General features: G+C 41.9%; 1 protein-coding gene across 4 annotated transcripts in view; it reads left to right on the top strand.

Moving 5' to 3' along the window:
• LOC105478843 (zinc finger protein 717-like) overlaps positions 1 to 23,263 on the top strand; it is a 108,362-nt gene extending 85,099 nt beyond the window's left edge. The window contains exons 5-7 of one of the 4 annotated variants that reach the window (XR_011615088.1): positions 15,637 to 15,794; positions 21,037 to 21,239; positions 22,977 to 23,263. Coding sequence is in view for 2 of the 4 variants with exons in the window: in XM_071081648.1 (XP_070937749.1) it covers positions 10,509 to 10,550 (42 nt within the window). In the remaining 2 variants the exon portion in view is untranslated. Of the gene's footprint in view, positions 1 to 10,508; positions 12,488 to 15,636; positions 15,795 to 21,036; positions 21,240 to 22,976 lie in introns of those variants that run through there. The other 3 variants (XM_071081655.1, XR_011615089.1, XM_071081648.1) reach the window with 3 other exon arrangements.
• Positions 23,264 to 24,524: the final 1,261 nt, after the last annotated feature.

Here is a 24,524-nt window from a genome sequence, read left to right as displayed (position 1 = left end):
GCATGGGAAGGATGCTGCTAGTCTCTTTGCTAAAGCATAGCAAGAGTGACCTTTGGTGCCAGTAAGTTCCACATCTATATCTGAGACCTTCTCATCCTGGATTTCACTGTCCATATCACTCCTAGCATTTTGGTGAAAACTATTGAACAAGTGTCTAGGAAGTTCCAAACTTTCCCACATCTTCCTGTCTTTTTCTGAGCCCTTCAAACTATTCCAAACTCTGCTTGTTACGCAGTTCTAAAGTTGCTTCCACATTTTTGGGTATCTTTTTAGCAGTCTACTGCTACCAGTTAACTGTATTAGTTGGTTCTCACACTGCTGTAAATAACTGCTCAAGACTGGGCGATTTATAAAGCAAAGAGGTTTAATTGACTCAGTTCTGCATGGCCAGGGAGGCCTCAGGAAACTTACAATCATGACAGAAGGTGAAGGGGAAGCAAAGACCTTCTTCATATGGTGGCAGAAAAGAGAGAAGAGTGAGTGAAGGAGAAACTTGCCAAATACTTATAAAACCATCAGATTTTGTGAGAACTCATCCACTATTGTGAGAACAGCATGGGGGAACCAACCCCATGATCCAATCACCTCCCACTGGATTTCTCCCTCAACACATGGGGATTGTGGGGATTACATTTCTTTCTTTCTTCCTTTTTTTTTTTTTTTTTTGAGGAGGAGTTTCACTCTTGTTGCCTAGGCTGGAGGGCCATGGCGCGATCTTGGCTCACCACAACCTCCACCTCCCAGGTTCAAGTGATTCTCCTGCCTCAGCCTCCTGAGTAGCTGGGATTACAGGCATGTGCCACCATGCCCTGCTAATTTTATATTTTTAGTAGAGACAGGGTTTCTTCATGTTGGTCAGGCTGGTTGCGAACTCCCGACCTCAGGTGATCCACCTGTCTTGGCCTCCCAAGGTGCTGGGATTATAGGCATGAGCCACCACACTTGGCCATTGGGGATTACATTTCAAGATGAGATTTAGGTGGGGACATAGAGCCAAACCATATCAAGTGGTAACCAAAAACAAATAGTAAAATAGTAGCTATAAATACAAAAATGTTATTAATTACATTGAATGCAAAATGCAAATTAAGCACATTAATTAAAAGATAGAAATTATTAGAATTAATTTAAAAAATATAAATCAACTACTTTCTACGTGAAACTCATTTCAAATATATAAAATAGATTAATAGTAAGGTAAAAGAAAAGTTATATCAAGTAAAAACTAATTGAAAGAAAGCTGGAATGGCTAACAATATCAGATAAGCAGATTTCATAACAAAAACAATTAGCAGGGATAATAAAGAATATTTCATAATAATGCATGCATCAATTCACCAAAAATAACATTTCTTAATGAGTTTGCACACAAAACAGAACTTTGAAACACATAAAGCGAAAACTGCCAGAACTGGAAGAAAGAAGTATTGTGTATATTGTGCATTCACAACAGTAAATGGAGACATCAATACTCCTCTCAGTAAAAGGAGACAGAAAAATCAGCAAGACTATAAAGAATTAAACAGCACCAGCTACCAAAGTGTGTAGCTTACTTTTATAGAGCATTACATCCACCAACAGCAGAAATCATGTTCTTTTCAAGTACACATAAAACATTTTTCAAAATCACTCGTGGCTGACAGCCACAAACAGAGTTTTACCCACATATTTATTGACAGCAAGCCAGTGATAAGCATTGTTTCTGTAGATTATAGATTAGCTGAAAGCATTCCTTACGGGAAACAAAGGGATGGGCTGAAACAAAGGGATGAGCTCTGGCTAGTTATGTGCAGAAGGAACATGTCTTTAGGCACAGATTGCTCATGCTATTGTTTGTGGTTTAGGAAAGCCTTAAGTGGTTTTCCACCCTGGGTGTGCCAGGTGTTCCTTACCCTCATTCTGGTAAACCCACAACCTTCAGCATGGGCATCATAGCCATCATGAGCGTGTGACAGTGCTGCAGAGATTTTGTTTATGGTCAGTTTTGGGGCCTATTTATGGCTAGATTTGAGGGCCTGTTCCCAACATGTTCATCTTTTTTGTTTTTGCAAGACCATAAAAGCAAAGGCAGCTTTATCACGGTGAGCTATTTCTCACAGGAGTCAGGATCCGCATCTGCAGGCTGTACAAAGAAACAACACAGATTAAAAGCACAATCATCATTGAAATCACAGAGCTTCCAAGTGTTTTTATCTATTTTGATGGGTTACTAGATGCTAATCTGTCTGCAGCTCCTTCAAGTACTCCAGTTCCTGGCATAAAGGTCAGGTGTGTCTGGGCTGCTTTAAATATTTGTTTTTTAAATTTTGCAATATTCAAAGACAAGTTTGTAGAGTGTACTTGTAGATGCTTTGTTTACTCTTTCCCAAATTTTGATCTTATTAGGAGCCATTAATAGTTTCCACAAATCCTTATGTTTAGCTCTCAGAGTGGGCCATATCATTTGAGGTTGAGGTACCACTATACCACCATGTTTCCAGATAATAGGAACTCTTGCCGTACTTCTTATCATTTCTACCATCTGACCATTTTGTTTAGACCAGCTGAACATAGTGTGGCCATGGCACACAGACTGTGAGGTGCAATTCAAGCTAATCCCCTTAGGGAACCAATCAATAATGATTCCATAGGAATCATTGCACAGTACCTCTGCCTGTTCTACAATGCAATCTTCCCAAACAAGTATGTTCATTATTTCTGGTCAGGTCCAATTCTGTTTACAAATAGGTTTTTGAGGGTGGTATGCCTCAATTATAGGAGCAGATTAATTATGGTAAATACTGAGATCAGAAAGCCTGTGTAAATGTGTCATAGAGTGATTACATCCAGGCATTATTGCCAGCCAAGATTGATAGCGAGGGGATAGGCAACTAGTGGCCTTTCCTAAACATATAGGCGGATGTTCAAATCCTAAAGAAATAGTCATAACAGTTCCTTCCTTGTGTGGGTGAGATGGGCCTATATCATCTGTAGGACCAAGCATCCAAGAGCTATCATTAATGTATACCTCCACTGGGGGGGTCCAGCCAAGTTACAGGCCATAGAAGTGGTGGAAAAGGTAAATATGCCCAATAAGTATAATTGTTCTCTGTATCAATCCTTGTTAAAGGAATACTCATGGCAATGGTGATCACTGCTGTCAGAGCTATCATTAATTACTCATTGTGACTGGTTGTCCCACTTTCCCTAGGTTTTCTTCTGCCATCTGTGACAACTTCTTGATCTGTCCCCAGGTGGGTGGCTGTGTTTGACCGGTGTTTTTTTGTGACAGTTGGGGTCCTCCTCAGTGTCAGTCTTGACATGGCTGCAACCTGGGGGTCCTTGGGATCTTCCCAGAATCTCTCCCTCAGCATCTGGCTCATGATAAGGTTTCAGGTGTCTTGATGGTATCCAAATCGGCTGTTGATTTGGTCCCGGAGAAACACAAGCATAACCTCTCCCCCAAGTTATTATTTTACCTATTTCCCAATGTTTTGTTATCAGATCTCTCCACCAAACCAGTTGTTCTGCTTCTGTCTTTGCAACTGGTTTCTGTAGATGCTGTTCATCTGCTGCTAACATCTGGCCTTTAGGCAGGCTCAAAAAATTTAAAGTTAATAATGCTAGATTCAGTTGCATATGGGGTGTGCCATAGTCCCTCTTTTCCCCCCTCTGCTTTTGCAACTGCTGTTTCAGGGAGAGATTCATTCTTTCCACTATGGCTTGTTATTGAGAATTATATGGGGGTACCAGTAATGTGTTTAATATTCCATATAGAGAAAAATGTAGCCAGAGCTTGGCTAGTATAGCTTGGGGCATTATCTGTTATAATAGAAGCTGGAATGCCCATCACTGCAAAACACTGCAAAAGGTGATGTTTAACAGAGGCAGAAGACTCTCCTGATTGGCATGTATCCCAGACAAAGTGAGAAAAGGTGTCCACACATACATGTACATAAGCTAGTCTCCCAAACGAGGGAACATGTGTGACATCCACTTGCCAAAGAGAGTTAGGTTCCAATCCTCGAAGATTAACTCCTCCTGTAAAAGATGAGGAATGTACCATTTGGCAAGTTGGGCATCGCTGGATAATAGATTTAGCTTCTTTCCAGGTAATTCTGTATCTGCATTTGAGACCAGAGGCATTAACATGGGTTAAATTGTGAAAGTGTCTAGCATTAGATCAATCAGCCATTTGATTCCCTTCAGTTAAAGGTCCTGGAAGAGGTGTATGAGCCCTAATATGAGTGATGTAAAAAGGGTGCATTCTACTTCTAACTGCTGTTTGCAATTCGGTAAATAAAGTCATCAGTTGTTCATCTGTATGAAATCATAACTAAGCATTTTCATTTAACTGTGTGGAATGAACCACGTATGAAGAATCAGAAATCATATTACTAGGCATATCAAAAGCAGTCAATACCTTAATTACAGCTACAAACTCCACTTTTTGAGCTGAAGTATAGGGTGTCTGAAAAACTTTACTTTTTGAGCCAGAATAAGAAGCTTTCCCAATTCTAGACCCGTCCGTAAAACATTCTCAGCACCTTCAATTGGTTTAAATTTAGTTATTTTAAGGAGAATCCAATTAGTTAATTTCAAAAATTGAAAAGGTTTGTTTTAGGAAAATGATTATCGAGAACACCCACAAAGTCAGCTAAATGGATTTGCCAAGTAAGACTATTTATAAAAGCTTGCTGTATTTGTGCCTTCATGAGAGGGACAATAACTTTTCCAGGATCATATCCATGTAATTTAACAATTCATGTTCTCCCATTACCTATTATAGTAGCGATTTGATCCAAATAAGGAGTTAGAGTCTGTGAATTAGCATGTGGAAGAGAAAGCCACTCTACAAGATCTTGCTCTTGAAAAATAACCACCAGTAGGTGAATGCTGAGTTGGAAAAATTAGCAAATCTAGAGCCTTTTCTGGATTTATTCTATTTATTTAAGCTTTATGAACTTGCTTTTCAATCAGCTGTAACTCTGTTTCAGTTTCTTTTGTTAATTGCTGAGGGCTAGTTAGTCTAGGATCTCCTCTAAGGATAGAAAATAGATAACTCATTTCATAGGCAGGAATGCCTAGAGCAGGTCATATCCAATTAATGTACCCTAGTAATTTTTGAAAGTCATTTAATGTTTTCAATTGATCCCTACATATGGTTATTTTCTGTGGCACAATGGGAGTGTCATTTACTAAGGTCTCCAAGTAGAAGTAAGGAGTAATAGTCTGAATTTTGTCAGGACCTATAATTAAACCAGCACAAAAAACAGAATTTTGCAAGTGATCATAAAATTGGAGTAATATTTCTCAAGTGGGAGCAGCACAAAGTATATAATCCATATAATGAATAATGTAACAGTGTGAAAATTTTTTTTTTTTTTTTTTTTTTTTTTTTGAGACGGAGTCTCGCTGTGTCTCCCAGGCTGGAGTGCAGTGGCGTGATCTCGGCTCACTGCAAGCTCCGCCTCCCGGGTTCACGCCATTCTCTGGCCTCAGCCTCCCAAGTAGCTGAGACTACAGGCGCCCGCCACCACGCCCGGCTAGTTTTTTTTTTGTATTTTTAGTAGAGACGGGGTTTCACCATGTTAGCCAGGATAGTCTCGATCTCCTGACCTCGTGATCCACCTGCCTCGGCCTCCCAAAGTGCTGGGATTACAGGCTTGAGCCACCGCGCCCGGCCAACAGTGTGAAAATTTTTTACGAGTAGGTTCAATTGCTTGCCGTACATACCTCTGGCAAATTGTTGGACTGTTTAACATGCCTTGTGGCAACATTTTCCAATGAAAATGCTTAGCGGGCTACAGGTTGTTTACTGTAGGAATTGTAAATGCCAACTGTTCACAGTCTTGCTCAGCTAAGGGGATAGTAAAGAAAGAGTCTTTTAAATCTATGATGATTAAAGGCCATTTTTTTGGAATCACAGCAGGAGAAGATAATCCTGGCAATAATTTCCCCAGGGGTTGTATAACTGAATTAATGGCTCTAAGATCTGTCAACATTCTCCACTTACCCAATTTTTTCTTAATTATGACAACTGGAGAATTCCAAGGGGAAAATGTTGAGGCTATATGTTCATTTTTTAGTTGTTCATTAATGAAGTCCTCTAAAGTCTCCAGTTTCTCTTTACTTATTGGCCATTGCTCTATCCAAATTGGCTTATCTGTTAACCATTTTAAAGGTATAGGTTCTGGAGGCTTAACAATGGCTGCCATCAAAATGATATCCTAAACCTTGGCAGAAACTTTGTCTTTCCACTTGAAGAGGTTCTTTCTTTTTTTTTTTTTTTTTTTTTTTTTTTTTTTTTTGAGACGGAGTCTTGCTCTGTAGCCCGGGCTGGAGTGCAGTGGCCGGATCTCAGCTCACTGCAAGCTCCACCTCCCGGGTTTACGCCATTCTCCTGCCTCAGCCTCCGGAGTAGCTGGGACTACAGGCGCCCGCCACCTCGCTCGGCTAGTTTTTTGTATTTTTAGTAGAGACGGGGTTTCACGGTGTTAGCCAGGATGGTCTCGATCTCCTGACCTCGTGATCCGCCCGTCTCGGCCTCCCAAAGTGCTGGGATTACAGGCTTGAGCCACCGCGCCCGGCCTGAAGAGGTTCTTTCAAACCTTGCAATTTTTTTCCTAGTCCCATACCAGGGACATACCCCATTTCACGCATCATTTGTTGACTTTGAGGGCTATATAATTGTTCTGGAATTAGAACTTTTGCTCCCAGTTGTTGTAATACATCTCTTCCCCATAAGTTTATAGGTACAGAAGTTATAATTGGTTGAATAGTCCCAGGTTGCCCATTGGGCCCTTCACAGTGCAAAATATAACTACTTTGATATACTTCAGGGGCTTTACCAACTCCAACTATGTTAAATTGAGCAGGTTGAATTGGCCACATGGACAGCCAGTGCTGTAGAGAAATGATTGAAATGTCCGCTCCTAGTTCTACCAAACCTTTAAATTTCTTTCCCGGAATAATTATTTCACAGGTAGGACATTTATCAGTAATTTGATTCACCCAATAAGCCACTTTGCCTCGTTTATTTGTGCTTCCAAATCATCCTGTTCATTTAATTTCACTTTTCCCCATTTCTACATACAGCACAATCGGGAGCTGTACTATATGCTTTCCTGGCTTTGCTTTCCAGGGAAGAGAAGTAGATACAACAATTTGAATTTCCCCATTGTAATCTGAATCAGTGCCTCCGGTATGTACTTGCACTCCTTTTAAATTTAAACTAGACTTGTCTAGAAGTAATCCTGTTGTCCCCACTGGCAGGGGTCTTGGAACTTTTTGCGGGGGTTCCCCAGGCAGAAGGCTCACAACTTTTGTGCCGCATAAATCTACTGCAGCACTATGGGCCGTGGTGGGGGACAGACATTGTACAGGAGTGGGGAGATGGTCTGAGCCAGAAATGCCCTGGTTTGGAAAGGGGCCTGGAATGGACCCCTCATGGCATTTCCCGAAATCGGGTTCTCATCTTTATCAAACTTAGAGTGACACTGATTAGCCCAATGATTTCCTTTTCTACATTTTGGACATATTCCAGGCTCAGCAGTTTTCTTTTCTCCCTCAAGTGGTGGACTGACTCACTGATTTTTTTCTATATTCTTTTTTTGTATGACCGTGCTTCCCACAGTTAAAACAAGTTCCAGGAAATGGAGTGTTTCCTTTACCCACTTTCAGTCCTGCCATGGTTTGTGCCAACAAAGTAGCTTTATGCAAATTACCTCCAATACCATCACAGGCCATGATATAATCAAGTAAATGTGCTTTCCCTCTAATAGGTCACAGAGCAGACTGGCACTTGGGGTTAGCATTGTCAAAAGTTAATAACCACAACACTATATCCTGAGCAGTTGAATCTGCAATCGCCTTTTTAAGAGACTCCTGTAACCGAGCTATAAAATCTGTGTACGGTTCTTTTGGTCCCTGTTTTACAGCACTAAAGGAAGGGTATTGTTCTCTACCTGTAGTGATTTTTTTCCCCCATGCTCTAATGCACACTCCTCTAAGCTATTCTATGGCATCATTCTGCGTGACCACTTGTGCATCTAAACCAGCCCAGCTGCTGACCCCCAACAGTTGGTCTGCAGTTATAGTAATTTGAGGTTGGACCTGGGCATTGTGAGCAGCCTGAATGGAAGTTTCATCTGCCCACTAAGTTTTAAATTGTAAGAACTTAGCAGGAGTCAGACAAGCTCGAGTAAGAGCATCCCAATCAGTAGGAACCATCCGACTGGAAACAGCAACATTCTTTAACAGTCCCATTACAAAAGGAGAACCTGGTCCATATTGATTAATAGCTTGTTTAAATTCTTTGAGTAATTTAAAAGGAAAAGGCTCAAATGTGGCTACATTTCCCTGTTGATCTGGGGGGTATATTCCAACAGGGAACTGCCAAGCCTCTACATCACCCTCTCATCTAGCTTGCTGAATTCCTGCCTGAGTAGAACTGAGAGCGGTCGCTCAAGGTGCTGCTTGAACAGTCACTGGGGCAACTACTTTTCACCCAGTGTGCTCAGGAAAAGAAAGGTCTGGAGGGTCAGGTCACTCTTTTTCTTCAAAATAATGAGGGAGTGCAGAGGGTACGGACAAACCTCTCCCTCCTTTGCTGCTTTAGCTTTAGCTGGCAAACAAACCTGCTCTGTCACCTCTTCTGTTACTTCATTATACTTTTCTTCCTTCTCATCATCAGTGTGAAAAGGTTCCAAGGTGGAATGAACCAGAGCCCGCAATTGTCCCATTGTTACCCTGAGGCTTCCGAGCTCCCCTTCTTACTTACCATGGGGATTGCTTAAGAGTACTTGAGTGCCCTCCAGCTTAATTCCACATTCTCCAACTGTTGCTCCGGCGACCCTTTGACCCAGGTTCAAGCCTCACATATGGGCACCACTTGCCAAGACCAGCTCGGTCATGGAGACCCTAACCCAGCAGCACTAGAGGAATTAAAGACACAAACACAGAAATATAGAGTGTGGAGTGGGAAATCAGGGGGCTGACAGCCTTCAGAGCTGAGAGCCATGAACAGAGTTTTACCCACGTGTTTATTGACAGCAAGCCAGTGATAAGCTTTGGTTCTATAGATTATAGATTAGCTAAAAGCATTCTTTATGGGAAACAAAGGGATGGGTCTGGCTAGTTATCTGCCGCAGGAACATGTCCTTAAGGCACAGATCGTTCATGCTATTGTTTGTGGCTTCAGAACACCTTAAGCGGTTTTCTGCCCTGGGTTGCCAGGTGTTCCTTGCCCTCGTTCTGGTAAACCCACAACCTTCAGTGTGGGTGTCATAGCCATCACGAGCATGTGACGGTGCTGCAGAGATTTTGTTTATGGCCAGTTTTGGGGCGTATTTATGGCCAGATTTGGGGGTCTGTTACCACATAAAATGAATGTTACAAATTTTATAAAATGAAATAAAAAAGTATGCTCTGTGGCCATTATGGGATTAAACAAGAAATTAACAATTCAACAAGACTTGGGCCATTTCTAGTTCTTCTAAATGCTGTCTATTAACTGAACATTTCTTTCTTAGTTAATCTCTATTTTCTACACCTTATTATATAAAGCTTTTGAAGTCCATTGAATTTTCATCATTCTCTGTGGAAAGCTGCTTAGCTAAACCCACAAGTTAATTAGGTATATGTTTTCTATCTTTTATTTTACTACAGGAACAGTTCTGCTAAGTGTTTATAATGATAACACATGAGTCACTCTGTTTCAAACCTCCAGTAACAGTCTCCTCAATGTATTTCAGTTTTTTTTTTTTTTTTTTGAGACAGAATCTCACTCTGTCACTAGACTGGAGCACAGTGGCATGATCTCAGCTCGCTGCAACCTCTGACTCTGACTCCCTGGTTCAGGTGATTCTCTTGCCTCAGCTTCCCACGTAGCTGGGATTACAGGCATGCACCACCACGTCCAGCTAATTTTTGTATTTATAGTAGAGACGGGGTTTCACTATGTTGGCCAGGCTGGTCCTGATCTCCTGACCTCGTGATCCACCCGCCTTGGCCTCCCAAAGTGCTAAGATTACAGGTGTGAGCCACTATGCCTGGCCTCCTCAATGCATTTCTAGCACTCACTAAAATTTGTATTCCATTTCTTCAGCCTTTATCAACAGGTGACTTGTGGTTTTTTTCCAACTTATCCCTGCTGCCTTTAAACTAAGAAATTATGCTTCTTGCTTTAATTACCGTTAAGTATCAGTGACAATTTCAATCATAACAATAATCAGGTTTGTACTTTTTATCTGAGTTCCTAAATGTTCCAAAAATGTTTCAGAATTACCTGCTGCCATGATTTTTGAAGGTGTCTTTTGCAAGACACAATGTTAATATTCTAATAAGTTTATTATATCTCCACTAACATGTTCTGTATGCTTTTATGGAATGAGGCAGCTCCTGCTGCCTGGCCTCTCTCCACTCCTGTCAGCCACTCTATGGTGGAGCAAAGTTGTGACTGAGCCTGGGTGCTGTTGTGATGCAGCTAGGTGTGAGCCCCAGAGTGAGAACTTCTAATTGTTTTCTAGGTGTGCCCATGGACCAATCAGCATGTACGTTCTCCCTTCTGAGCTCATAAAAACTCCAGACCCATCCAGACTCCTACAGACAGTCAGGACTACCAGCTGTGTGAGGGAGCTACCCACTTCAGTTCTCCTCTTCACTAAGAACTGGATACTCATTGGGACAACCTGCCTGCAGAAAGGAGCTACCCACTTTGGGTCTCCTGAGAGCTGTCTTGTCACTCACTGAAGCTCTTCTCTGCCTTGCTCACCTCATTTTACGTATTTAATTCTTCCTAGACACGGGACAAAAATGGAGGGCCCACCAAATGATGGGACTAAAAGAGTTGTAACATAAACAGGGCTGAAACATGCCCCACCACTCACTACATTGTGGGCAAAAAGAGGGAGAGAAACACTGTGGCCCTTCTGGGATCTTAAACCTAGGTGCTCCCTGAGCCAGGGCTGTGACTCCCTCTTTGGGGCTCTGCTGTTTCAGCTTGCAGGCAGCACCATGTTCCCCATGTCCAGATGCATGTGCCCACAGCAGAAGCCACTTGCAGTGCATCTGATTCAGCCATAGGCTTGCATGGAGCCAGTGCCTCTGCTGGCTGCTGGAGCTGCCTTCCCTGCCACAGCAGCTGGTGTGCATGGCTGTACACTATGACTGGACCCCAGACTCACTTATGCACACTTCACTGCTCCACACCTGACTCACCGTTGGCAAGCCTGGGATCCAGGCCAGTAGCATGAGCCAAGCACTCCCTGCCAGGCCAAGTGGGCAGAACAAGCCCAGTGGGGCCAAGTAAAACTTCAGCAAAGGTGCCAACAGCTATAGAGATTTCCAGCTAGAAAAGTGACACCCTAAGGATCTCAAGAAACTAAGAGAATAGTGAACATTTTTCAGGTTTTGGAGAAATGGAAGAAACTGAGGGAAGGAGTTGCTGTGAAGAAAAGTGGTCTGGCCCCTAGCCTCAGCAGATGAGACTTCTGAGCCTCATCTTTAGCAACTGAGAAAAGTGCTCTGAACTCTATGAAGTGGAGGAGTTACATTGGTAGGAGAACACAAGGAAAAGGAAAAGAGAATTAGGAAATAAAGAAAAGAAAAAGAGAAAGGTTTACTTCAGAAATGTGAAATTGAGTGCAAGTTATTTGGGGATCAAGGTAAGTACCCCCAACTCCCCTCTTGCAGCCTTTCCCATAGGTCAGTGGCAAGCTGAGCACTCCTTGCCAGTGCCATTGAATGAAGGGGTTGGGATCAACCCCAGTGCCATCCGACCATCCCAAAGGCAACTTCCTTCCCCAAGGATGGGCCCTTCCCCCACTCCCCAGCAACCCACATGTGGGCAGCTGCCATGAAGCTGCATTAGTAAAGATGCCCTGGAGGTGTGGTCTAGCTAGAGCTCCTTCCAGCTCTAAAGATTAGTAATTGCATACCATAGACCACACTGCAGCTTCTGAACTCCACATGGCAGGTGCCCACCCTGAAGTTTCACTTTCTTCTGGGCTATCTGCTGCCCAGAGATGCCTCCTGAATCAGGAGATTAATATGGTTCTCCAGGAAAGCCATCAGTGAGCTGAGACTATTACTACAGGCAGTAAATTGCCTTGCTTTACTAATTTGCCTGTGTTTTGAGGGGCTTGTTCTAGTGTGACTTGCTAATTTACTGTAACCTCCTTGTGTGATGATGGGTAACTACACTTGAGTACTCCACACAGGGGTGTGCTGGGTAGATTTAGGAATTCCTCCACTGACAGTGAGTGTGAAGGCAAGCTTGACGCAAAACCTCCTTACCCTTACTACTCAAAGAGCCCTCTCTTCAGTTTTGTTAATCTCACTCTTGGTGCAGCTTGGGAGTCTGCTAGTTAGAAAGATGGCAGTGGCTATAGGCTGAATTGCCAGAAAAGAAGTTGGCCTAGTCTTGTGACCTCAGTCACATTGTAGGAACCAGAATAACCAGAATTTTGTTAGAAACTCAAGTTTCCAAAACCATCCATGTAGTCAAAACGGGAAAATGCAAATACAAATAATAAAATTTATTTTTATATTCATTAATAAATGCTGTTGTGCTTGAAGATGATCACTCAGATAACATTTTGGTCCTGTTTTGGTTTGTTTTATGCCAATTTTTTTGGCATAAATTTATGCCAGTTATTTATAGTTCCAAACAACTAAATTGTTTTTATTAAAAAATAAAAAATTCTTGGCCGGGTGCAGTGGCTCACGCCTGTAATCCCAGCACTTTGGGAGGCCAAGGCGGGCAGATCACGAGGTCATGAGATTGAGACCATCCTGGCTAACATGGTGAAATCCCATCTCTACTAAAAAAAAAAAAAAAATACAAAAAATTAGTCGGGCGTGGTGGCAGGTGCCTGTAGTCCCAGCTACTTGGGAGACTGAGGCAGGAGAATGGCATGAACCTGGGAGGTGGAGCTTGCAGTGAGCAGAGATCATGCCACTGCACTACAGCCTGGGCGACAGAGCGAGACTCCGTCTCAAAAAAAAAAAAAAAAAAAAAAAAAAAATTAAAAATTCTTAAGGAAGAGAAATATCTCAAAAGGAAGAGGAAAAAAAGTCCAAATTTCTTAGTCATCTTTGATACTAAGAACTTAATCAAATCACTATCATTTTTGCCTGGATTGAATTATGAAATAAACTAACATTGTTCCATTCGAACGGCTGGCAAATTAATACCTAGTTCATCAAAAAAGTTTTGTTTACATTTAAGTAAAACTGCAATGAATTTTTAAAAGATATACCTTCAAAAATGGTTATAATCACTCATTTGAATTGAGATAGTATATGTTTTTGTTAGGATAACGAATTGTATTTACATTTTCTCTTAGTATTTAAAAATTACAACACTTTTTGCACACTCACAAAACAGTATGTAAATAAACATAAAGACATATGTGGGCACCCAGCCTGCATGAGAAATCAACATTCTCCTAACAGGTGCAGCTCTTGATTTCCCCACCCCACCCGATCTGTCCTAACTACCCCAGTGAGGACAGCTCTCCCAAATATACCACTTATCAATTCCTTTCCTTTCTCTATATTTTTACTACATATATATGGGTGGAACCCTAAGATGTAGTATGATTTCGTCTTTCAAAAGTATATACATAGTTACCATTCTGTATATATTTTCTGTGTGTTCTTTTGAGATATATTTTATTATTATTTAACATTATATTTATGGGCTTATAGCCCTCACTTTCATTTTGTGAACATGTGGCTTCTACTAACTTTTAATGCTGGTTCACACTACGCTCAACATCCGTCTGCCACAGCTTATTTGTATACATTCTTCAGTAAGGGATAGTTAAATTTTTCCCAATTATTTATTCGTGCAAAAAATGTTGCTATAAATAACGTTACACATGTGCACTTGAACAAAGGTGAGGGCAACTCTCTAAGGGATGTATATCTAGAAGTGGAATTGCATCTTCAACTTTTCTGTGAGTGGCCAAATAGCTCTAAAGTTAGTAAACCATTTTATACTCCAATATTCAGTGTATTCTTATAATTTTATCACTTTCTTTTACAAATTTTGAGACTTTTATGAGGTACATGAGTGCATATAAATGTATAACTGTTATGTTCTTGGAAATGGGATCTTTTATCATTTTGAAGTGACCTTCTCTGTAATAATTACTTTTATCTTAAAATTAATGTGTTTGTGATACAGTTATAAAGATTTTTTAAATTAGTATTTGCCTGGTATTTCTATCTTTCTGCTTTCAAACAGTCTATATCCTTATGCAGGAGGAGTGACTCTCATAAACAGCCTACAACTAGGTTCTTTTAATCCAAATTTTTCATTTTCAAAGATTACCCTTTTCTAAGATGGCAAATTTTGCTTCTTTACATTTGTGATTACTGATATACTTGAATATATTTCTAATATTTCTGCATTGCTATTATCCCCTTTCCCATAAATTTTCTTACAAGTTTTAGATTGATCATTTCCTTTATGTACTTTGTTTAGAAATTATAAATTCTATTGCTACCCTTTACTGGTTATTCTTAAAGTTTATTTTATTATGTATGCTCAAAACATTCTAAAGTTTATCTCCATGTTTTCACTCCTACTGAATAATACATCTACTGTAGAAACCTCCTGTCTTACATCTTAGCATGATTTTGGTCTTTGTTTTGATTTTTTTTTTTTTTTCCTGAAACAAGGTCTAGCTATGTTGCCCAGGCTTGGGTGCAGTGGCATAATCAGAGCTCACTGCAGCCTCTAACGCTGGGCTCAAGCAATCCTCTTGCCTCAGCCTTCCAAGTAGCTGGGACCACAGACACATGCCACCATGCCTGGCTAATTTTTTAAAAAGATTCCTTTTGTTGTAAAGATGAGGTCTCCCTGTGTTGGCCAGGCTGTTTTGAAACTCCTGGGTTCAACAACCCTCCCACCTCATCCTCCCAAAGTGCTAGGATTACAGGCGTGCGAGACCATGCCTGGCCAATATTTTGAGTTTGAATACTGGTCTTAGCTCAAGCTACTGTCACAGGATCTTTAGGGTGTTGCTTTGCCAGCCAGAAACCTCTGTGGCCCACAGCACCTCTGCTTGGGTTTTGGTTGTGCCCACTGGGCTCACTGTGCCCATTTGGCCCAGCAGTCTGCACTCAGCTTGCACTGCCAGCCTGGATCCCACACCTACCAAGGGTGAGCCAGGTACAGAGCAATGAGAGGTGTGTGAGCAAGTGAGTGTGGGGTCCAGACATTGTGCGTAGCCAGGCATGCTTGCTGTGGTGGAGTGGACAGGTCCAGGCACCAGCACAGGTGCTGGCTCTGTATGAGGCAGTGGCTGGACCAGACATACTGCAAGCAGCATCTGGGGCAGGCACCAGTGTCTGGAAAAGTGGAACACAGTGGCATCTGAAAGCTCACAGATGCCAGGAACCACAGAACCTCAAAGATGGTGTTATAACATGTCACAGCCCTGGCTCAGGGATCTCTGAGGTCTGGGCTCCCAGTAGGGCCATAGCTCTTCTCTCATCACCCACAATGTGATGAGTGGGCGACGAGGAGAGAAGAACTGCGGCCGCAGAAGGGCCTTCTGGGAGTCGGGGACGTGTTTCAGTTTTGTGTTACAGCTCTTTCAGTCTCACCATTCAGCGGGTCCTGAATTCTTGTCTTGCCTCCAGGAAGAATGAGGTAAGCAGACAACTGGAAAATGAGCAAGGTGGAGAGGAGCTTCAGAACAGCAACAGAACAGCTGTCAGGAGACCTGTACTGGGTAACTCCTTTCTGCAGGAAGGTCATCCCAATAAGCATTCAGCTCTCAGTGGAGAGGAAACCCATGGTGAGTAGTTCCTTTCCACAGGCAGGTTGTCCCAAAGAGTCAAGGAGACAGCAGCTGGTAGTCCTGAGGTCTGTCTGACTCTGGCAGAGTCCATAATTTTTATGGGCTCAGAAGGGAGGAAGTGCATGCTGATTGGTCCATGAGTGGCCATGGGCAGGCCTGGAAAAAGCACCATTCCATTGGCTGAACAGTGACCAATGAAGTTCTCACTCCTGGCCACAGACTTCCCCCGCAACTGGCAGTCTGGCCCACAGGCATCAGGCCATCTCTGGCTTGAAGGTGAGGTTTCACTGAGGAACTGCCCCTTTCCACCTAGGATCCTGTGTGGCTCCTGCCACCATCAACATGTCATTCATGGTGCCCATGCGGTTCATCGTGAGGGGTGCCTGAACATCTGTGTCCAGCCATCCTCAGTTCCCCAGCCTCCTACCTGTGCTTGTCAGTGCCCAAAGTCTGGAAGGGACCAAGGCAGCAGTGGAGGGGTTGCTCCATCAGCACTGTCCAGAGCATGCACACACCTGGCCGGGTTGTGACAGTGCCTGGACTGGGCTACAACTTTGCTCTGCACCAGAGTGGGCATCAGGAGTGGGGAGAGGCCAGGGAGTGAAGTCAGCCACTTCTTAGCCTGCAGGGGCAGTGGAGGTTTCTGGGGCCTCTGAGAGTGCAGAGATGCATAGGTCTGGAGCCGTGGCTGGGTGGCTGCACCTGCACCTGCACCTGGGAGTGCAGTGCTCCCATGTGTTCCCCACCCCTGTTGGCTCTTTGGAGCATACAGCCCCAGCCACACCTCCTCTGCTGCAGCTGGCATCCCTGCAGCAGCTGCTCCAAATGGGCCACCGCCACCATCACTGCTGTAACAAAATACTATACACTGAGTGGCTACCCACAACAGAAGTTTATTTCTCACAGTTATGAAGGCTGGAAATCTGATATCAGGGTTCCTGCATGGTCTGGTTCTCATGAGGGCCCTTTTCTGGGTTATGGATTGCCTGTCCTCACATAGTAGAAGCAAAATCCTCTGATCTCCTTAGCTCCTAATAATAAGGGCACTGATTCTATTCAAGAGGGTCCCATACTCATGACCTTATCACCTTCCAAAGGAGCTACCTCCTAATACCACATCATACTGGTGGTTGGGATTTCAACATGTAAATTTGGGGAGAAAACAAACATTCAGTCCACTGCAATGTTCAATAAAGAGTCATTAATATTTTAAATAATTAGTATGGTTTAGCTTTGCATATCTGTTTAACAATTTATTTACTTTCCATGCTCATCTAACTATTTACTTTCCATGCTCATTTATGTATCTGGTTTTCCAAGGATCTGCTGGGATAAATTGTTTTTATTTGATTGAAAATGTTTCTCATCCGTTGTTGAACAAAAGTCTAAAAATTCAATTAGATATATAATATACTTATTATCCTCTTTATGTCTTTTAACTGCTGTTTATCATTTTCGTCTGTTGCACTCAATATAATTTTTAAAAATCAATCATCTCTTCAGCTGAGTATCTGTTTAATAAAACCGTCTGACTTTTTGTCATGTATTTGACTTTCAGAAATTTATTCCCTTCCCAATTCCATTTAATTTTTGATATGATCTTATTTTTCAGTCACGTTTTTTTATGCTTGTTTAAAAATGTTTTGGGGAATTATATAGTTTACTTTATCTGAGAAATCATTGTCTTACATTTTTTGGAAGTCTAGTTCTGCTAGTGTGGTTTCTCCTGTCTCCCATTCATGGCTCTTGTTTCCCTGTGTGTTTCTGGGATTTAAAATCCTGAGCTTACATTTGGTAGTCTTAAACTGTTAAAGTCTTGTAATTCCTAGTTTAAGGGTGAGTCCCTCCTGACTGCATTTGTGTTTGCTTTTTTGAGGCATTCTGGGATGCTATCAATCAAAGGCTTGTTTTAGATTGGTTTGTTGCCTTAGTATTTTCTGGACAGGCAGGTGTTTTAAGTCTAAACTTCAAACTTGAGAGAAGAATTGTGGTTATAAACTCTTAAGGGGAATGCTTTTCCTAGCCAGCAATTACTCCAAAATTGTTAAATGTCCCAAGCACCAACTTTTGCCAAAGATAGATTATTTCCAGTCTCCAATTTCATTTTGAACCTAATCTTTTTTAGGATCTCAGCATTATAGTGGGATGGGATTTTATCTTGACCTAAAACCTGAATGCACAGCTTATCTCTCCTTTTCCCTGACACCATTAAATACCATCTTGAGATTACCAATACTGACAAACACCTTGCAGATGTTGCATTCTTAACATGAGTTTACCACTTTGGCTTTCAGCTGCATTTTTGTTTTTTGAATCCTGATGGTTACTTTTACTTTTTTTACAAGTTTAGATGATTGTTGTTCATTTCATTTTATCCAGTATAATAGGTGTTTTTTATAGGGCCTTTCCCCCACCCCAGGATATGGAGTGTGTACCATGTTGTCAGAAATGAAAGTAACTATATGTATAATTTTAAAGATGTAAAAAAATATATTTTTAGTGAATGTTCACAGTCATCAGGAAAAATTTCCTGAATTTTCTTTGCAGTTCAACAAAACATGATGTACTTTTCCCTCTAGTTTGAATAAACACAACCTATTTTCACATATTGCAAAGAATTTAGAAATCGTTCATTTTGGGCAGCATATAAATATATATAATTAATCAAATAATAAAGGTCAAATAATTAGCTCTTTAGATTTTTATCTTAGTCATCTTGGACTGCCACAAAAGACCATAACTTGGTGGCTTAAACAATAGAAATGAACTTTCCCACAATTATGAAGTCTAGAAGTCCAAACTCAAGGTGCTAGCATAGTTTGTTTCTGGGCTCTTTTCTGGATTGAAGATGGCCACCTTCTCACTGTGTTCTCACAGGATGGGCAGGAGTGGAGGGGAGTGAGAAAGTTCTCTGGTGCATCTTCTTATAAGGGCACTAATTTCATCATGTTGGCCCTACCCTGAAACCTCATCTAAACCTTATTATCTCCCAAAGGCCCTATATCCAAATATTGTCACACTTCAGGTTATGGCTTCAATATGTAAATTTTAGGGAAATACAATTCAGACCTAGCAATGTTTGAATGTATTTCATAAGTTCAACATATACTTCTTATTAAATAAGACTAGAAAAATATTTTCTTAAGATAATACAATGTATTTATCTCAAAACAAATGTCAACATCATGTTTAATACCAAAACAATAAAATAATTTCAATTGTAGATAGAAACAGAAAAATAGGCTGGGCGCGGTGATGCATGCCTATAATCCCAGCACTTTGGAGGGCTGAGGTGGGTGGATCACCTGAGGTCAGGAGTTTGAGACCAGCCTGGCCAACATGGTGAAACCCCATCTCCACCAAAAATAGAAAAATTAGCTGGGCACGATGGCAGATGCCTGTAATCCCAACTACTTGGGAGGCTGAGGCAGGAGAATCACTTGAACCCGGGAGGGAGAGGTTGCAGTGAGCCAAGATCATGCCATTGCACTCCAGCCTGGGCAACAAGAGTTAAACTCTGCCTCAAACAAAAAAAAAAGAAAGAAAAATTGTATTTAATGTCACCATTTTTTTCCAAATAAACTTAAATAATTTACATAAAGAAAATGCTCATCTTTTAAGTTCAAGGTGTGACAAATATATACACCTGTTTCAATCTTTTGTCCTATACTATTTGCTTTCCAGCTTCCAAAATTTTTTATCTTGTCTATCCTTCCTATACCTGATTTCTATCCTTGTAGATTTATGCACTTCTAAAATTATCATTTACTCTAAGTTTATTGAGGACAAAGAAAAGATGAAAGCAGATGTGTTTGCTCAATCTACCATCTTTACTTGAAAGTTTCCTGGGAAAGATTTCTAAAAGGATCTAACTCTACTTATGTATCAATTACCATTTGGAACCAAATAAACTAACCTCTAATCTAAAGGCTTAAAACAACCACCATTTATTTAGGTTATGATTCTGTAGGTCATTGCCTTCTCTTCCCTGAAACTTCCTCTTGCTCCTATAGTAGAATCTGTCAGTGGTTGGTCCTGTCTTAGGCTGTTCTCTGCCAAACCCTTGCCTGACACTGGCAGCCATCTCGGTGGTGTGCCTCTCATTTCTTAAGTTCTGGTCTTAAAAGTAAAATGCAGAGAGAAAGCTGTTCTTTTTTCTCATATACTTCATAATAATATATTTGTATGTGTTTTTAAAATGTAAGTTTAATTAAAAATATGAATAAAATCCTTTATAATCAATCCCAGCAACTCCAAGCAACTTCTGACCTAAACACATACAATTACCTTTTCCATTTCGAATTTTTGAAAAACTGTGGAATATTTGAGGAGCTCATAGTTGCCAAGAGTGTTAATATTTTCCAAATAAGCAGTATATCTGAGAAATCTGAAAGGCAGCCCTGTCCTAAAGCTTCATTGGATAAGGCAATTCTTGAGTTTCCACAGCTGCTGGCTTCAGCCTACCCAGAGAAATAGTTTTAGAGATATATTAATCTCTGAGAAATCCACAGTAATTCATAGAATGCTTGCACAGTGATTCAAGCAGCATGTGTAAAATTTATTTAGTGTTTGGCCAGGAAGAGTTTTAATTATGTGAAGTCTTCAGAACGAGCAGAAGGTGACTAAAGATGTTTGACTAAATCAGTTATGGAGGACCTGGATTCTCCCAGACCTCCCTCCAATTTTGTTTTATTTCTGCAAACCTCAAACCATAAATGCAAAGCTCTCATGGAATTGGATGATGGCACTGTTAGAACCAAGATGCAACTAGTAGAAACGTCATCCAAGACAGGAGATAAGAACAGCAGCAGTCTTGAGCCCTCCAGTGTAGCAAAAAGGTCAGGTGTCCAGTGGTGGGTTATCTACAACCAGGGTAGGCTCAGAGGTGAAAAATTATGGGATTTTTGAAAACCCAAGAGGCAGGATGCAAGATGCGTCCATCAAAAACCTCAAGTAAGTGCAAGGTGGAGTGTGACCACCTGCTGGTCAGCTCACACTTTCTGAGTTCCTGGCATAGTGTGGTGTTGAACTTGAAGTAGCACCTGCAAGTGGAGAGAGGGCCAGGGTCCATTTCTGAGGATGATACAGGCATGGGGACTGGGCCTTGCAGGAAGAAGAGTTGAGCCAACCCTATTGGGCTTAAAAATGGTCAATAATCAGAAGCCACAAGGTGTCACCTAGGCTGATGGAACAGTTAGAAAACCGCAGTTATCTTTAAGGATGACTTTTCATCCTCTAGGTTTTGTCCATGGATATTAGGACCCCAGCACAAGACTTGGGGCAGGGGCTTTTGTCCCAGGAGACTGTATGTGTCAGAACCTCAGAAAGGGGACAAGAATTTTCGGAGACAATCAAGAGCCAGTCCTGTGAGGTAGAGCACAGAAGCTGGAGTGAGGCTGCAAGGTTCTCATAATCATCCCTAGATTGACCCACAGCATGAAGGTCAGGGGGGGCTGCTGAAGTATTTACTCCCTCAAGTCACACAAGCCTGGGCACCAAAGTAGGCTTTTCCTAGCTGAGAGGAGTATGGAAGGGAACCAGACCGACCTGACCTGGAGTTCAAAACACTGAGGTTGAGACGATGATGTGAGTAGGAGTCTCCACCTGGGTTTTCCAGAGATCCCATCATCACCAACATGCCCTAAATTTATTCCTCCTGCTCCCCTGTGTTTTCTTTCTTTCTTTTTTTTTTTTTTTTTTGAGATGGAGTCTGGCTCTGTCGCCCAGGCTGGAGTGCAGTGGCCGGATCTCAGCTCACTGCAAGCTCCGCCTCCCGGGTTCACGCCATTCTTCTGCCTCAGCCTCCCGAGTAGCTGGGACTACAGGCGCCCGCCACCTCGCCCGGCTAGTTTTTTGTATTTTTTTAGTAGAGACGGGGTTTCACCGTGTTAGCCAGGATGGTCTCGATCTCCTGACCTCGTGATCCGCCCGTCTCGGCCTCCCAAAGTGCTGGGATTACAGGCTTGAGCCACCGCGCCCGGCCGTGTTTTCTTTTCTCTATACTGTTTATAGTACCCTGAGCCTCCCAATCACTCAGGCTGAAGCTCATTATGGGCCCTTCATCTTCTCTGCCCTGAAAATTCTACCTCATATCCTTTCTCTCTATCTCCACTGTCACTCCCCTAACTCAGAAATTTCTCCCTTTTCTTCCCGCTATTGTTCCCCAATCTCATATGGTGGTGGCAGGCTGAATAGGGTTCTAATAATGTCATTGCTCTGTTCTAAAATCATAGAAGTATTCACATTACCTGGAATAAAATTCAAATTAAGCCTGTACATCAAAGCCCTTCCTGAGTTTTTTTCAATCTACCTTTCCAATGTCAGGCAAACAAAACCACTCTCTTCTCTGTACGCTTTTTACTCTGTTCTACCTTTGCATTTTGCTCTGCATGGAATGCATTTCTCTGCATCACTGCATTTCTGAATCTTACCCATCCTTCAAGACCACCTCCTGCGTGAATGTTCTCTGATTTTCCTCTGCAGGCAGCTCTTTTGGACTCCTGGAACCACATGTCCTATTGTTTTACATTTAAAAACAGGATATGCTTTTCACATTTTTTCATTAAGTGATAAGCTCCTTGGAAATAAGGGCCTTGCATCAAATTCACCTTTATGGAGGCATAGGGAGAGCCAAGAACATTGAATTTGACCAGTTCGTAAGAAATGTAAAAAGTTTGGTGGAATAATTTTGAAAAGGTAGATTGGAGTCGTATTGTGACTCCGGAGTCATAGCTAAAGGTGGTTGGGAATAATCTGCAGAAGTATAGAAATAGATGCGGTAACCCTGAGAAAGAATATCAAATATGAAGGGAAAAGATTTATGGCTGGAAGCTTAGGGAACATCACCTGCAAGTGTTGGATGGAGAATGAAGAATCCCTTACGCAGACTGGCAAACAATGATTGTATAGGATAAAAGACAGTCACAATATTCATACTACACTGGGCATGAAAAAAAAATTCAGCCCTATTGGTCCGTCACACCAATATGTGCATAGGTAAGTCTGACGAAAATGTCTGTTTTTTTTTCTCTAGAATTGCAAATAGGGCAGAATGGCAAATACGGAAGGACGCCCTGACAGACTTATAAACCCTTAATTCAGAACATTAGAAAAATTGATTTTAGCATGGGCAACATGGCAAGGTCCTATCTCTACAATTTTTTTTTCTTTAATTTATAGAGCATGGTGGAATGTGCCTGCAGTACCAGCTAGCTGGGAGCCTAAGGCAAGAGAATTGCTTTAGCCCAGGAATTTGAGGCTCCAGTGAACTATGATGGCACCACTGCACTCCAGTCAGAGCAACAGAGATCCTGTCTTAAGAAAAAAAAAGTGATCCACTCATTGCCATAACTTTCCTAACAAATGGAACCTCCCAAGCCCAGTAAACCTGAGACATCTACAAATATGAAAATGCCGCACATAAAAAAAAATAAAAAGCCTCACAAGAAGGAACACACAAATGGGAATAAGAAGGATTCCTGGTGGTCTGATTTTGTGTTGCCCTCCCAGTTCCAGAAGTTATTTTAAAGTTGAACATAATTATTAAAACCAGAGTATAAGCACAGAGACCCTGAGGCAGTAAATAGGGGTTGAATGGGGGCTTAAAAATCCTGACTACAGGGAACCTGAAAGACTAGGGAAGCCTTTCACAGAGCTGGATAGAGAAGTTCTAGGTGGGCCGAACGTGGTGGCTCACGCCTGTAATCCCAGCACTTTGGGAGGCCGAGGCGGGTGGATCATGAGGTCAGGAGATCGAGACCACGGTGAAACCCCGTCTCTACTAAAAAATACAAAAAATTAGCCGGGTGTGGTGGTGGGCGCCTGTAGGCCCAGCTACTCAGGAGGCTGAGGCAGGAGAATGGCCTGAACCCAGGAGGCGGAGCTTGCCGTGAGCTGAGATCTTGCCACTGCACTCCAGCCTGAGTGACAGAGTGAGACTCCATCTCAAAAAAAAAAGAAGAAAAGTTCTAGGTGAAGGGTGTACAATCCTTACTGGATAGGAACTGTGTAGAATCTTGGGACAGTGAGCAGCTTCCACTTGAGACCTTTCTGATCATTCCTGACCAGGGGAACTACTGCCACTGACACACGGAACCTGCTCTGTGTCAGCTAAATTTAATTCTGTGCAGACAAACTGCTGAGCTCCTGGGAGGTAAAAAGCCCTCAGCCAGGCAGACATTTACCTGATCAAAGCACGGAGGCCCTCTGAAGCCTAGCTTGGTAAAGGTCCTACCTGAGACCATAATAATCTTACACTTTATTCCAATACGATGGAGGCCAAACTACTTGTTTAAATGGTTCTACAAATGTTTGGTTGAAATTACATTTTATTCTTTATTCAGATTAAGGTATAATTGCCAAATTACAATTATATATACTTGTGGTGTACAATGTGATTTTTAAAATTTCAGCTTTTATTAAATCGGGGGATACATGTGTAGGACTGTTACATGGGTGTATTGGGCCCACATAGTGAGCATGGCACCCACAGGTAGTCTTTCAACACATGTCCATCTCTCTTCCTACTCTCCTAGGAATTCGTTTAGCTTCCGCTTCTGAGTGAGAACACGTGGTATTTGGTTTTCTGTTCCAGAGTTAATCTGCTTTAGATTATGGCTTGCAGCCATATGTTGCTGCTGAGAACATGATTTAATTTTTTTATAGCTTCATAGTATTCCATGGTGTAAATGTACATTTTCTTAATACAATCCAGCATTGATGGGCACC

The sequence above is a fragment of the Macaca nemestrina genome, chromosome 1 (genome assembly GCF_043159975.1).
Source record: "Macaca nemestrina isolate mMacNem1 chromosome 1, mMacNem.hap1, whole genome shotgun sequence".
Classification (NCBI taxonomy): Eukaryota; Metazoa; Chordata; class Mammalia; order Primates; family Cercopithecidae; genus Macaca; species Macaca nemestrina.
This window is presented reverse-complemented; position numbering and strand designations above follow the sequence as displayed.